Consider the following 16,645-nt stretch of genomic DNA (forward strand, 5'->3'; position numbering starts at 1 on the left):
CAGCTGCACCATCGAGAGCATCCTGACGGGTTGGATCACTGCCTGGTATGGCAACTGTTTGGCCTCCGACCGCAAGGCACTACAGAGGGTAGTGCGTTCGGCCCAGTACATCACTGGGGCCAAGCTTCCTGCCATTCAGGAGCTCTATACAAGGCGGTGTCAAAGGAAGGCCCTAACAATTGTCAAAGACTCCAGCCACCCTAGTCATAGACTGTTCTCTCTGCTACCGCACGGCAAGCGGTACCGGAGTGCCAAATCTAGGTCCAAGAGGCTTTTAAACAGCTTCTACCCCCAAGCCATAAGACTCCTGAACATCTAATCAAATGGCTACCCAAACTATTTGCACTGCCCCGTTCTTTACGCTGTTGCTACTCTCTGTTATTCTCTTAAATTTAACTAGGCAAGTCAGTTAAGAACATACTCTTACTTACAATGACAGCCTACCAGGGAACAGTGGGTTAACTGCCTTGATCAGGGGAAGAACAACTGAAGAACAACTTTTATCTTGTCAGCTCAGGGATTCAATCCAGCAAACTTTTGGTTACTGCCCCAACGCTCTAACCACTAGGCTACCTGCCGCCCCAAAAGGATCTATGCATAGTCACTTTAATAACTCTACCTACATGTACAGATTACCTCAATTACCTCGACTAAACAGTGCCCACGCACATTGACTCTGTACCAGTACCCCTTGGATAATGCCTCGCTATTGTTATTTTACTTCTGCTCTYTAATTATTTGTTACTTTTATTCATTTCTTTTTTTTGCTATTTTTCTTAAAACTGTATTGTTGGTTAAGGGCTTGTAAGTAAGCATTTCACTGTGAGGTCTACAACTGTTGTATTCGGCGCATGTGACAAATAACATTTGATTTGAAATATATATATATATTTGAATTGTAAGAATTATTTTATGCAAACAAATTAAACCTTTGTTAAGAGTTTGTGTATTTTCCAGTAGGTGACTGGGAAGTTCTTGCTTAATTTTCAAGAACTTGCTGTAAATAGTTATTGTGAAATTCACAGTAACTTGTGGCTGATTTCTGTCATGTTCACTGACCTGATAGTGTGGAAGGAAGGCCAGGTGAGGGGAAAACCTAGTCAGTTGTACAACTGAATGTATTCAACTGAAATGTGTTTTCTGCATTTCTGGCATGAAAATGAACCATGGGAAATTTTAACCAAACAGTTTGGCTATAATGAGCTCTATCCAACCATCACAGCTGTAAAGAACCCTTCCTGATATGCAAAAAAATACAGTTACAGTTAGATTTCTAGAATTGTTTGCTTGAATATGTGTTTTTGCATATACCTATGCTACACAATGATAAATAACTTATTATTATTTTTGTATATATTTTTTTTTACTAATACAATCTGTTAGTTGGACTTATTGCACCTGATACTGAACTGGTTGTTCCAGTTTAGATGCTTTAGGTAGTCTAATTTGTGTCCGGCATACACTGGTGACCATTGTCCAAAACACAACGAGGGCTGGTGACCAACGAAAACACAATGTAGGCTGGTGACCAACGAAAACACAATGAAGTCTCTCTCTCTCTCTCTCTCTCTCTCTCTCTCTCTCTCATGTTGGTCTGCTGTCTGTCACGGTGGCAGATGAAATCGACCAATCGTTTGGTGCCTCCAGCCAAGACCAGACATCTGAAGCTTTTTAATTGACACAGTGTAATAGCACAAATGGATTCACTAGGCTAATTAGTTCATGTGCTCTAGCGGAAGTGTATCCAATGGAACTAAAAAAAGGAAAGTGTTAGACAGTTGATGGTATGGCTCAATTTAGTTTTAACATTAGGTTTTTGACTAGTGCATTACCAAAGTAAGTATATGCTTTCATTCATGACCTTAAAAAAAATCATCAAATTAAATTATATATGTAATTCCAGGTCTCATTCACATTCATGCAGTATATATAACATCCAATATCATTATCCTCAGTTGTATTCTGGCTACAAGACTATCTGAAACATCTGCAACTACAGGCTGTCTCAGCCAGAGGGCAGCAGATACCTTCAGCACAAACCGTGACCACAAAGCACAAACCTCTCCCAGGTAATTGGCTTTACAGGCCACTTTAAGCTTAATCTTTTATAACAGACGTAAACGAGTGTTGAAAACCATAAAAAAAAATAAGCGGGCATCCATAGGAAATTATAAACGGAGAAATGAATACTAGGCACAGCGTGAGACCACAGCATTTAATCGAATTACTTCTCTGAAATAAACGGATGAGACTTAGGAGGATGAGAGTAGGTGTGTCAGTTTGTTCCAGCTCTATTTCCAGGTGTTAATATCWCTGAAATGTCATCCTCCCTCCATCACACACTTTTGCTGGCGCTGCTCAGTCTTGAGCTCCGGTTAAACCCGGCTCAGTTTTGCTTGTGTCTCATAGAACCATATCTAAAGACTAGTCTTATCTTTTAAAAAAATCACTGCACTGTCTATGCTTCAATGTGTTTTACATCTTATCGGCTTTATCCCTATTGAAGTGTCTGTCATCGTTGAGACGTTCCCCTGTTGAAGAGCAGACAGGGCGATTGAGACTATTGCACTGTAACCTAAATGGAGGAGAAGAAAGGAGGAACATCAATTGCATCGATTTGCAATTCTCGTTATCTTGCATCTGAGTTGCTGTAGAAGAAATCATACAATCTGGGCTCTGCGCACGACATCCAATGTCATTAGACCAATAGAAATTGACCAGACACAAAAAGGGTTTCTCTTGTTTTCCGTGTTCCTTGCTTTGTTTGGCCGTATCCCTACTGGGAGGGAGCATTATCGGCTATTACATTTTCCACACGCCGCCTCCGAGTGCAAGAGACTGTCATCCACTGCAAATGACTTTAAATTAGCATGCTCCGACGGGGCTATGTGCGAAGGCGACTTTGGGATTCATAGCGTGCAAACACAGTGTGTCCACGCATCATACAGCGATGCTTTCAAGGCTTCTGTCTGATTTGTTTTACCATCAGGCTTTTGATAGCATTGTATAACATTGCGCGCATGCGCGTGTGTGACATGCAAATGATCTCTTGATAATTTTTGTATTTTCATTGGATTATGCCACATTTCGTGCAGGGGAACCTATACCAGATGCGAATGCATTTCTTTTCTTCACCCGATTTCAAAAGTGTTTTCTTACGTCACTATCTATCTCTGTCTCGACGCCCTCACTGACTACCTTTTCCCCTCACTTTATTTAGACAGTTGTAAAACAATAAGGGGAGACTGGCGGATGGAAGAAAAGACACAGGCATTGAAGCCTGGTCTTCAGTGGGGAGAAGCATATATTAGGTCAGAACCATGGAGCTTTACCGCTACACCACGGGTTCTGCTCTCTCTGTCTACCTCGGCTATCTGTAATAAGGACCAGGCTCCCTGCTCTACAGCAGGTTGACCCTTCAGCATCACCCTTGATCCATGTGCAAAGCAGAGTGAATCCTCATTCCTCACTCACTCTCAAGACAAGTGAAGTAAGATCATTCATTGTGACGCTTGCATCCGTGCTATCGCTATGATCATCTAGCCAGTCAGGAAGGTGCAATGACCACAAACAGACAGTGGGTCATTTCAGCACTACTGATCTCCCTCTACACAGGTTCTATACGTGCTCATCGGTGGCTGTGTGTCTTTGCGTTGAGGTGTATCTTCCAGAACAACAAAACATACAATCAGACCTGGTTTTAAAATACTATTTTAACTCTTTCAAATTCTGTTATAATTTGCTTTAGCCTGCCTGTAGTTCCAGATGGGTGGGTTTCACAGCTTTGTGACTATACTATTGATTCCATTGCGCCAGGCAAGCTCAATTAAACCCAACAAAATTATTTGAAATGACTTCAAATAGAATTTGAACACAGGTCTGCATACAATATGTAATTTCTCACCCACACTCTGTTATAATTACATTATATACGGTTTGCTGTCTTAGATGTGCATAGTGTATGCTTATTCACACAGACTCACAAATGTAAGCTGTTATGTAAGCTATTTTGAAGAGCTTTCTATAGCTAAGCTAATGATTCCAGCTGTATTTGGTGTTGAAGATCTCAGATCTAGTACTACTTTTGGACCATGTAGGCGTATTTACTTCCTCTATGCCACAGTATGTGAAAATGGAACTCTTAGGTAAAAAAGTGGAGTATTATTGTTGAACAACTTGTGAGTCATGTGTGGGTTGGACATTTCTTAGTCCACAGTTGATTTGAGCCAACGCATGGGCTTCTGTAAATGGGAATGTCAACTGCTGAAACAGTGTTCTGACGAGTGGAATATTTCCCCAGAATGTTTGACTTATAAATTGTATTTCTTTGTATCCGCACATTTGTTCTGAATTTCTCAACATACTGCTTAGTGTAAAACCTTATATAAATATTTCCCAGAGTGCCTTGCCTTAACAAGTGAATTGTAGAGTTACCATCCATAACTGTATTTGTTAGTGACAGACAACTGYTTGTTGCATTCATGCAACAGAGAACATGGCTGCTGTTTTATGGTCTCATAGTGAATGTGGTTTTTGGGTAATTTATTTGGTACATAATATTTCTGACACCTTCTCTTATGACCGAAAAGAGCTTCTGGATATCAGGGACAGGAATCACTCACCTCGTACTGGTAGAAGATTTATTCATTAATGAGTCGGATGCYAAGGARTTACTTCAGACACCCAATGAGGCCTTCATCCCCATCATTCGCAGGAGAAAGAGACAGAGTTATCGGGGACGTAGGTCGGGGTGCCTTGTAAGGATCCGACGGCGAGTGGGTAATCTGCCTTTACTATCAGTCCTGTTAGCCAACGTACAATCATTGGATAACAAAATAGACAAACTATGCTCACCTATATCCTACCAATGGGARATTAAAAACTGTAATATCTTATGTTTCAACGAGTCGTGGCTGAACGACAACATAAATAAAATACAGCTGGTGGGTTTTGCGCTGCATCGGCAAGATAGAACAGCCGCCTCCGGTAAGACAAGGGGTGGTGGTCTGTGTATATTTGTAAACAACAGTGGTGCACGAAATCTAATAGTAAGGAAGTCTCGAGGTTTTGCTTGCCTAAGGTAGAGTATATCACGATAAGTTGTAGACCACACTCTTTACCAAGAGAGTTTTCATCTATATTCTTTGTAGCTGTCTATTTACCAACACAAACCGATGCTGGCACTAAGACCGCACTCAATGAGCTGTATACGGCCATAACCAAACAGGAAAACTCTCCTCCAGAGGCGACGCTCCTAGTGGCCGGGGACTTTAATGCAGGGAAACTTATATCAGTTTTACCAAATTTTCTACCAGCATGTTAAATGTGCAACCAGAGGGGAAAAAACTATAGACCACCTTCACAGAGACTCATATATAGCTCTTCCTCGCCCTCCATTTGGCAAATCTGACCATAATTTTATCCTCCTGATTCCTGTTTACAAGCAAAAACTAAAGCAGGAAGCACCAGTGACTTGGTCAATCAAGAAGTGGTCAGATGAAGCAGATGCTAAGCTACAGGACTGTTTTGCTAGCACAGACTGGAATATGTTCCGGGATTCTTCCGATGGCATTGAGGAGTACACCACATCAGTCACTGGCTTCATCAATAAGTGCATTGATGACGTCGTCCCCAGAGTGACTGTACGTACATACCCCAAACAGAAGCAATGGATTATAGGCAACATCCGCACTAGGCTAAAGGGTTGCTGCCGCTTTCAAGGAGCGGGACTCTAACCCYGAAGCTTATAAGAAATCCCGCTATGCCCTCCGACGAACCATCAAACAGGCAAAGCGTCAGTACAGGACTAAGATTGAATCGTACTGCACCGGCTCCGATGCTCGTCGGATGTGSCAGGGCTTGCAAACTATTACAGACTACAAAGGGAAGCACAGCCATGACCTGCCCAGTGACACTAGCCTACCAGATGAGCTAAATTACTTCTATACTCGCTTCGAGGCAAGTAACACTGAAGCATGCATGAGAGCATCAGTTGTCCCGTACGAATGTGTGATCATGCTCTCCGTAGCCGATATGAGTAAAACCTTTAAACAGGTCAACAGATGGATTACCATGAAGTGTACTCCGAGCATGCACTGACCAACTGCCAAGTGTCTTCACTGACATTTTCAACCTGTCCCTGACTGACTGTAATAACATGTTTCAAACAGACCACAATAGTTCCTGTGCCCAAGAACACTAAGGTAACCTACCTAAATGACTACCGACCTGTAGCACTCACGTCTGTAGCCATGAAGTGCTTTGAAAGGCTGGTCATGGCTCACATSAACACCATTACCCCAGAAACCCTAGACCCACCCTAGACCCCCAATTTGCTTAAAGCCCCAACAGCTCCACGGATGATGCAATCTCTATTGCACTCCACACTGCCTTTTCCAACCTGGAGAAAAGGAACACCTATGTGAGAATGCTATTCATTGACTACAGCTCAGCGTTCAACACCATAGTGCCTTCAGAGCTCATCACTAAGCTAAGGACCCTGGGACTAAACACCTTCCTCTGCAACTTGATCCTGGACTTCATTACGGGGTAGGTAACAACACATCTGCCACGCTGATCGTCAACACGGGGTTCCCTCAGGGGTGCGTGCTTGGTCCCCTCCTGTACTCCCTGTTCACTCATGACTGCATGGCCAGTCACAACTCCAACACCATCATTAAGTTTGCCGATGACACAACAGTGGCAGGCCTGATCACCGACAACAATGAGATAGCTTATAGGGAGGAAGTCAGAGACCTGGCCATGTGATGCCAGGATAACAACCTCTCCCTCAACGGGATCAAGACAAAGGAGATGATTGTGGACTACAGGAAAAGGAGGACTGAGCATGCCCCCATTCTCATCGATGGGGCTGCAGTGGAGCAGGTTGAGAGCTTCAAGCTCCTTGGTGTCCACATCACCAACAAACTATCATGGTTCAAACTCACCAAGACAGTCACGAAGTGGGCACGACAAAGCATATTGCCCCTCAGGAGACTTAAAAGATTTGGCATGGGTCCTCAGATCCTCAAAAGGTTCTACAGCTGCACCATCGAGAGCATCCTGACMGGTTGCTTCACTGCCTGGTATGGCAACTGCTTGGCCTCCGACCGCAAGGCACTACAGAGGGTAGTGTGTTCGGCCCAGTACAGCTTCCTGCCATTTAGAACCTCTATACCAGGCGGTGTCAGAGGAAGGCCCTAAAAATTGTCAAAGACTCCAGCCAGCCTAGTCATAGACTTTTCTCTCCCACCACACGGCAAGCTGTACCGGAGCGCCAAGTCTAGGTCCAAAAGGCAGCTTCTACCCCCAAGCCATAAGACTCCTGAACAGCTAATCAAATGGCTACCCAGACTATTTGCATTATCCCCCCTCTTTTACGCTGCTGCTACTCTCTGTTTATTATCTATGCATAGTCACTTTAACTCTACCTACATGTACATACAGTGGGGAGAACAAGTATTTGATACACTGCCGATTTTGCAGGTTTTCCTACTTACAAAGCATGTAGAGGTCTGTAATTTTTATCATAGGTACACTTCAACTGTGAGAGACGGAATCTAAAACAAAAATCCAGAAAATCACATTGTTTGATTTTTAAGTAATTAATTTGCATTTTATTGCATGACATAAGTATTTGATCACCTACTAACCAGTAAAGATTCGGCTCTCACAGACCTGTTCGTTTTTCTTTAAGAAACCCTCCTGTTCTCCACTCAATACCTGTATTAACTGCACCTGTTTGAACTCATTAGCTGTATAAAAGACACCTGTCCACACACTCAATCAAACAGACTCCAACCTCTCCACAATGGCCAAGATCAGAGAGCTGTGTAAGGACATCAGAGATATAAATTGCAGACCCTGCACAAGGCTGTGGATGGGCTACACGGACAATAGGCAAGCAGCTTGGTGAGAAGGCAACAACTGTTGGCGCAATTATTCGAAAATGGAAGAAGTTGAGATGACGGTCAATCACCCTCGTCTGGGGCTCCATGCAAGATCTCACCTCTTGGGGCATCAAATGATGACGAGGAAGGTGAGGGATCAGCCCAGAACTACACGGCAGGACCTGGTCAATGACTGAAGAGAGCTGGGACCACAGTCTCAAAGAAACACATTAGTAACACACTACGCCATCATGGATTAAAATCCTGCAGCGCACGCAAGGTCCCCCTGCTCAAGCCAGCGCATGTCCAGGCCCATCTGAAGTTGCCAATGACATCTGGATGATCCAGAGGAGGAATGGGAGAAGGTCATGGTGGTCTGATGAGACAAAAATAGAGCTTTTGGTCTAAACTCCACTCGCCGTGTTTGGAGGAAGAAGAAGGATGAGTTACAACCCAAGACACCATCCACTACGTGAAGCATGGGAGTGGATAACATCATTCTTTGGGATGCTTTTCCTGGAAAGGGGACAGGGATGACTGCACCGTATTGACGAGTGGGAGGCATGAGGGGACATGTATTGCGAGATCTTGGCCAACAACCTCCTTCCCTCAGTAAAGAGCATTGAAGATGGGTCGTGGCTGGATCTTCCAGCATGACAACGACCCGAAACACACAGCCAGGGCACTAAGAGTGGCTCCGTAAGAAGCATCTCAAGTCCTGGAGTGGCCTAGCCAGTCTCCAGACTGAACCAATAGAAAATCTTTGGAGGGAGTTGAAAGTCTGTATTGCCCAGCGACAGCCCCGAACACCTGAAGGATCTGGAGAAGGTCTGTATGGAGGAGTGGGCCAAAATCCTGCTGCAGTGTGTGCAAACCTGGTCAGAACTACAGGAAACGTATGATCTCTGTAATTGCAAACAAAGTTTTCTGTACCAAATATTTAAGTTCTGCTTTTCTGATGTATCAAATACTTATGTCATGCAATAAAATGCAAATTAATTACTTAAAAATCATACAATGTGATTTTCTGGAATTTTGMTTTAGATTCCGCCTCTCACAGTTGAAGTGTACCTATGATAAAAATTACAGACCTCTACATGCTTTGTAAGTAGGAAAACCTGCAAAATCGGCAGTGTATCAAATACTTGTTCTCCCCACTGTATTACCTCAATTACCTCGACTAACCTGTGCCCCTGCACATTGACTCTGTACCAGTACCCCTGTATATAGCCTCGCTACTTCTACTTTTAGTTATTAGTTTATTTTTATTTTGTACTTATCTATTTTTTAATTAACACTTATTTTTCTTAGAACTGCATTGTTGGTAAGTAAGCATTTCACTGTAAGGTCTGTTGTAATCGGCACATGTGACAAATAACATTTGATTTGATTCATCCTTTTTGTGTCCAATTACTTCACCAAGTAAGATACTAAGGAAATATATTATTGTAAGAAAAGAAAAATGTTTACGCAACACCATGAGTATTTCATAAGGCCTTATTTTGAGGGCCTAGTTTCACGTTAATGCAGGGACCAGAAAATCACACGTATCACTTTAAACCAAAGTCACGCCCATCATTATCATATTTCCCAATATGCTCTACTGCTGGTATATATATATGTATGTATGTATGTATGTATGTATGTATGTATGTATGTATGTATGTATGTATGTATGTATGTATGTATATATGTGTGTATATATATATATATGTGTGTGTATGTGCATATATGTAGTACTAGTCAATAGTTTGGACACCTACTCATTCCAGGGTTTACTTTATTTTTACTATTTGCTACATTGTAGAATAATAGTGAAGACATCAAAACTATGAAATAACACATAAGGAATTATGTACTGTAGTAACCAAAACAAAAAAAGTGTTCAACAAATCAAAATGTGTTTTATATTTGTGATTTTTCAAAGTAGCCACCCTTTACCTTGATGACAGCTTTGTACACTATCCACTAGATGTTGAAACATTACTGCGGGCAGCCCCAAGAACATTAGTGAGGTCGGGCACTGATGTTGGGCAATTAGGCCTGGCTCGCAGTCAGTGTTCCAATTCATCCCTAAGGTGTTCGATGGAGTTAAGGTCAGGGCTCTATTCAGGCCAGTCAAGTTCTTCCACACAAATCTCAACAAACCATTTCTATATGAACTTAACTTTGTGCATGGAATCATTGTCATTTCAGAACCGCAAAGGGCTTTCCCCAAACTGTTGCCACAAAGTTGAAAGCACAGAATCATCATAGGTTACACCCAGCTTCATAATATAGACTTGTGAAACTGGACATTTGTCAAGAGTTCAATGATAACATTCACCTAAAAAACACAGTTGGGGAAGGCACTTAACATGAATGAATCGAACAAGCATCTCTCTGTCACTAACAAATACAGTCATGGGTAGAAACTTGAAAAGACAATGCATACTTGGAAATTATATTAGCGGCATGGCTTTGTGGGGGAGGGGGGGGGGCGTGGCTTTCAGGTAGTTATTTTTGGCCACCCGTGAGAGGAAGTGTTGTACTAGTTTAAGTGGTCTATGGTAGAGGTATATCATAATCACTTACAAGAAGCTTAGTCATGATGATGATGATGATGATGATGATGATGCTGATGATGATGATGATGATGATGATGATGCTGCTGCTGTATGTATACCTGGTTAATGAAAGGTGAAATAAAAAATATTAAAATGTGTTGTCTAGCTGTGACTTCAAGGTAGCAAGCCATTGTTGTATTCCTTTAGCATCTAAACTAAATTGTCCTGGAGTAATGCAGTGGCTGAAAATTCATTGTTTACAGGCTGTGTCAGGCCTGTAGTCACATTGTTCTGACTTGTAAAGTGCTGTGTAATTTCAATTTGAATTTAGGTGGAGTGGGGTTATCAGTCATTTTGTAGTTTTAACACCTGTAATCTGCATTAAGGATGATGGCCAAGGTTGGGAAGACTCAGATATTAGCATCTAAACTAGAACAACCATTTCAGTAATGGGTGCAATAAATCCAAGTAACATGTTGGATTAGTTTAGAAAATGTATGTAATTTATATTTGCATAGCATAAGATGAATCAATCAATGCACAAACATAGATATTGAAACAAACAATTCAAAAAATCTTACCTGCAATAGAGTGTGTTAGGAAATATTGGTTCATAGTAATGTGTATGAGTTCCAGACCCCTGTAGGGTAAAACTAGACCTTAAAATAAGACCTTATGAAATACTGAACATAGGGTATTGTGTGTTGATTTGACACTGGATACTTTTCTGTGTACAAACATTATAGCAAAAATTTTAAAAAAGCTATATGGAACTTAWCTGTGGAAAATAAAGGTGTCTCGTTGTGGCACATTAAATCAAATAAGACACCGTAAAAGATGATTGAAGTGGATAAATTTGTATAAACTTTCTGGCACAATTGTTTTATTCTATTCAACTCTTATCTCAATTAATTTGTTTGAAACTTGTTGAATTATTAATTGAACATCAGTTGATGGACAKATTTTTTAATAATCTATCACACTTCTTTACGTCTCTTTTTAAATACCACAGCTGTTGCCACTGAGACTTGAAGGGGCAATCTGGGATTCAAACAACAACAAAACAACAATTAATTTAGAAAACCAAAAATGTATGCAAAGCTCTACAGAGTGTGTGTTGCAGACGGCCCAGTACATCACTGGGGCCGAGCTCCCTGCCATCCAGGACCTTTTTATTTATTGTATTTTATTTAACCTTTATTTCACTAGGCAAGTCAGTTAAGAACAAATTGTTATTTACAATGACGGKCTACCAAAAGGCAAAAGGCCTCCTGGGGGACGGGGGCCTGGGATTAAAAATATTTAAAAAATACAAAATAAATATAGGACAAAACACAAATCACAACAAGCGTGACAACACAACACTACATAAAGAGAGACCTAAGACAACAACATAGCAAGGCAGCAACACAAGACAACACAGCATGGTTGCAACACAGCATGGTTGCAACACAACATAACAACAACATGGTAGCAACACAACATGGTAGCAGCGCAAAACATGGTACAAACATTATTGTGCACAGACAACAGCACAAAGGGCAAGAAGGTAGAGACAACAATACATCACACAAAGCAGCAACAACTGTCAGTAAGTGTCCATGATTGAGTCTTTGAATGAAAAGATTGAGATAAAACTGTCCAGTTTGAGTGTTTGTTGCAGCTCGTTCCAGTCGCTAGCTGCAGCGAACTGAAAAGACAAGCGACCCAGGGATATGTGTGCTTTGGGGACCTTTAACAGAATGTGACTGGCAGAACAGGTGTTGTATGTGGYGGATGAGGGCTGCAGTAGATATCTCAGATAGGGGGGAGTGAGGCCTAAGAGGGTTTTATAAATAAGCATCAACCAGTGGGTCTTGCAACAGGTGACCAGTTTACAGAGGAGTATAGAGTGCAGTGATGTGTCCTATAAGGAGCATTGGCTTAGTTTGGCAGCTGGGATGAAAGAGGAGAGGAGCAATTACAATAGAGGAAACCAAGTCTAGATTTAACCTTAGCCTGCAGCTTTGATATGTGCTGAAAGAAGGACAGTGTGCTATATAGCTACACTCCCAAGTACTTGTATGAGGTGACTACCTCAAGCTCTAAACTCTCAGAGGTAGTAATAACACCTGTGGAAGGAGGGGCATTCTTCTTACCAAACCACATGACCTTTGTTTTGGAGGTGATCAGAACAAGGTTAAGGGTAGAGAAAGCTTGTTGGACACTAAGCAAGCTTTGTTGTAGAGCATTTAACACAAACTCCGGGGAGAGGCCAGCTGAGTATATAAGACTGTATCATCAGCATATAAATGGATGAGAGAGCTATGAGCTATGTTGTTGATGTAAATTGAGAAGAGTGTGGGGCCTAGGATCGAGCCTTGGGGTACTCCCTTGGTGACAGTCAGTGGCTGAGACAGCAGATTTTCTGACTTTATACACTGCACTCTTTGAGAGAGGTAGTTAGCAAACCAGCCCAAAGACCCCTCAGAGACACCAATACTCCTTAGCCGGCCCACAAGAATGGAATGGTCTACCGTATCAAAAGCTTTGGCTAAGTCAATAAAAAAGGCAGCGCAATATTGCTTAGAATCAAGTACAATGGTGACATCGTCAATGACCTTTAAGATTGCAGTCATACATCCATAACCTGAACGGAAACCAGATTGCATACCCGYGAGGATACTATAGACATTAAGAAAGCCAGTCAGTTGATTATTGACAAGTTTTTCCAACTCTTTTGATAAACTAGCAAAATAGAAATAGGCCTATAACAGTTAGGATCAGCTTTATATCCCCCTTTATATAAAGGACAAACCGTGGCTGCCTTCCAATCAATGGGAACCTCCCCAGAAAGGAGAGACAGGTTAAAAAGGTTGTAGATAGGCTTGGCGATGATAGTGGCAGCAACCTTAAAGAAGAAAGGGTCTAAACCATCTGACCCAGATGTTTTTTGGGGGTTAAGTTCAAGGAGTTCCTTTAGCACCTCGGACTCAATGACTGCCTGCAGGGAGAAACTTTGTAGCGGGGCAGGGGGAAAAGAGGGAGAAGCACCTTTACACCAGGCGGTGTCTGAGGAAAACCCAGACTATTGCCAAAGACCTCAGCCACACAAGCCATTGACTGTTCTCTGTGCCACCGCCAGGCAAGTAGTACCGGAGAATCAGGTCTTGGACCAACGGGCTCCAAGGAATTAGGCTGTTGAAAAGCTAATCAATGGCTATCTGGACTATCTGTATGGACTATCTCTAGTGACTCTACCTGCACTGGCTATATGCACACTCACAGTTCTCTATCCATACACTTACACTGACACACACATGCACTCACATACACCCAAAATACACACACACAGACACACATAGGCACACACACACAGCAGATACTTCTTTTGACTTTTAGTATTATATATCCTGTTGACTAGTCACTTTACCCCTGCCTATACATACACATCTACCTCAATCACCACATATCCCTGCACATTGCAATGGTTATGGTTCTCCTTGTATATAGCTTCATTCCTGTGTGTTTTATTTTTCATTTGTGTTTATATTATTTTCTTATTTAACTCTGCATCATTGGGAAAGAGCTTGTAAGTAAACATTTCACTGTGATAAATACAATTTGATTCGATTTTTATGTGTTGTGATGGGGTTGACGGACGGATTACTTTCCGCAACCCTCGACACTACGCTCCACGGTCTAGTCGGGGGTATCATGGGATACATCAGTGGCAGATCGACATTGTTCCAAAACCTCATCTAGAGGTCATGAATAGAGATGAGCATTATAACATACCAGTCGTGTTATGGATGACAGGCCAGGCTAATGAAGTCATATTGTATGTAGACACTTTTGGTTAAACATTCCTGTCCTGGCTGGTTGCTAGCCTATTGCTCTACTCTACCTGTCCATCATTCACAAATTCCATTAGTCTCTTTGACTCTCAGAAATAGGACCTCTACGAAGGCTAACTTTGTAGGCGAGAATGTCTGAAATAGTCACGAAATATCATGGATTCTATGGTCTATGGATAAGACCCATACATTCCAATAACGAGTCTTCTCATTAACTTAAAGGGCAAGTCCACCACTTTTCACCCTCATTTTCGTTATCTACAACACAATACCATTGTCTTTATACTGTACGTGAAAACAGCGCATTTCTACGTTGTGTAGAAAAACATATCAAGTTAAAAAGTTCTAGCTGATGACGTCAAAAGTTAAAACATTTTAAAAACAGTGATTTTCAAAATACTATAAGATTCCTGGTAATGTTGGGAGCAAGAAAACACCCTCTCTCTGGCTAGAAACGCTCACAGTGAAGGGTTTTTTCGGACCCTTCTTCATATCTTTTTAACCACAGATCATAGAATTGCGCCGTTTTCACATACCTAGACACTGGTATTGTGCTAGAGATAATGAATATGAGGTTGAAAAGTTGTGTTATTGTCCTTTAACGTTGTCAATGCTATTAGAATAACAGTAAAACTGCGTTCCATGTCTGACCCATGCAGATGGATAGTGCACTGCATTATTATATTATCGGGGGTATTTTTGTGGGCTTTTCTGCAGTGGAATGCAGCCGTCCCTGTCGGCTCTTTGGGAATGAGGCCAGGCGGCCATGTTGTTTTGGGTCTCTTCTTGCCCGGGTAGCTCCATCTGGCCTTGGCAGCGCTATGTTGTGCCCCTGCCCGGGAGCCTTGCATTCTGAGTATGTGTTGGCAATTAGTGGAGATGTTGGCGTTGCATTTGGCTGCAGTGTGACATTCTCACAGGGCTTGTTGACTTGCTGCGAGGGCGCCATGTATCGCTTTGCTTTTCCTCAGGTTCACTGCAATCAGAATTCAAGAGAGGCCACCGCCAGATAGCTCCACGCTACAGTGTTCACTGATTGCATGACCCTCTGTTTTGTTGCTGTCTCAGGTTCTCAATGTTTTCCAATAAAATCGGTTTAGTGTTTACTTTTATAATGAGGCACACAAGGGCGACCTTGAACATCAAACTGTAAGATGCTAGGGTCACACTTTATTTGGTTAGTCCCATATAGATGATCTACAGATGGTCATACTATCAACAATCTGTTGATAAGCAAACGCTTGCTAATGTTACGGTTACGTTTAAAATAAGGGTTAGGGTAAGAGTTAAGGTTAGGATAAGGTTTGGGCTAAAGTTAGGGTTAGTGGATAGTTAGTTGAAATGTTGACGTCTACTGAACATCTACGAACCATCTACAAACCATCTACTAACCACCTACAAACCATCTCCTTGGGACTCAATTAATTAATTAATTAATCAATCAATGTACATGCACAAACATAGATATTGTAACAAACAATTCTAAAAATCTACCTGCAATAGAGCATGCTGGGAAATATGATAATGATGGGCATGGTTTTAGTTTAAAGTGACATGTATGAGTTTCCTGCACTCAAAATAAGGCCTTATGAAATACATATGGTATTGTATTACAAAAATGCATAGATTATGAAAACATATTCGTTTAGGATCTCACTTGGTGAAGTCCATGGTGTCATGGGTGGTAACTCTACAATTTACTCGAAAGGCAAGGCACTATGGGAAATATTTGAATAAGGCTTTACACTAAGCAGTGTGTTAATTTAACACTGTTCCGGTGTGTCTATGGGTCCACAGACTCCACAGTGTTGATTTAGCACTCTCTTTTAATTTGCTGTGGATCAACACGGGAGAATGTACGTTGGTATTCTTGCACAAACAGAGTGGTAACTTGGGTTGTATACACTAGACACAAAATGGAAGAAAACAGCCAGAAACGAGGAAGGACTTGTCCAATAGGAAACGCTCATTTGTGTTTTACCATTGCAAAATGTTTTGCTATGTGTGCACTAATGAATATGACCATGGTTTAACATCAATTCACTCGACTCCATCTCTCTAGGGTTGACATGGCAGGATGCTACCACCCAGCAGGTGATCTCCAGAGAGCTTTCCAAGATACGCAAGGTTCCTATCCGAAGGCCGGAACCCCCTTCTGCCTCCCTGACACTCTATGGTGGAGCCAGGAAGCTCAAGACTGGAAAGGGAGAGCTTGGCGTCCAGAAGTACCTGCAAGAGCTTGGTCTCCTTCCCCAGTCTGTTGGCACTGCTCGCCAGGGGCCCCAGCGAGAGGGCCCCCTCACTAAGGTAATGTCCCGATAGAGAAGCCATTCCATGGGAGGGGAATGGTTCCAAACCACCTGTGTTTCATAGC

The 16,645-nt window shown here is 42.0% G+C and overlaps 1 protein-coding gene across 2 annotated transcripts in view; it reads left to right on the forward strand.

Annotated features, from left to right (window-relative positions):
- The window catches only part of LOC111973158 (receptor-type tyrosine-protein phosphatase N2), a 275,436-nt gene that overhangs the window by 79,884 nt on the left and 178,907 nt on the right, over positions 1-16,645 (forward strand). For both annotated transcript variants that reach the window (XR_011480953.1, XM_024000412.2), the window contains exon 4: positions 16,334-16,578. Coding sequence is in view for 1 of the 2 variants with exons in the window: in XM_024000412.2 (XP_023856180.1) it covers positions 16,334-16,578 (245 nt within the window). In the remaining variant the exon portion in view is untranslated. The remainder of the gene's footprint in view (positions 1-16,333; positions 16,579-16,645) is intronic.

This window comes from Salvelinus sp. IW2-2015, linkage group LG14 (genome assembly GCF_002910315.2).
Source record: "Salvelinus sp. IW2-2015 linkage group LG14, ASM291031v2, whole genome shotgun sequence".
Classification (NCBI taxonomy): Eukaryota; Metazoa; Chordata; class Actinopteri; order Salmoniformes; family Salmonidae; genus Salvelinus; species Salvelinus sp. IW2-2015.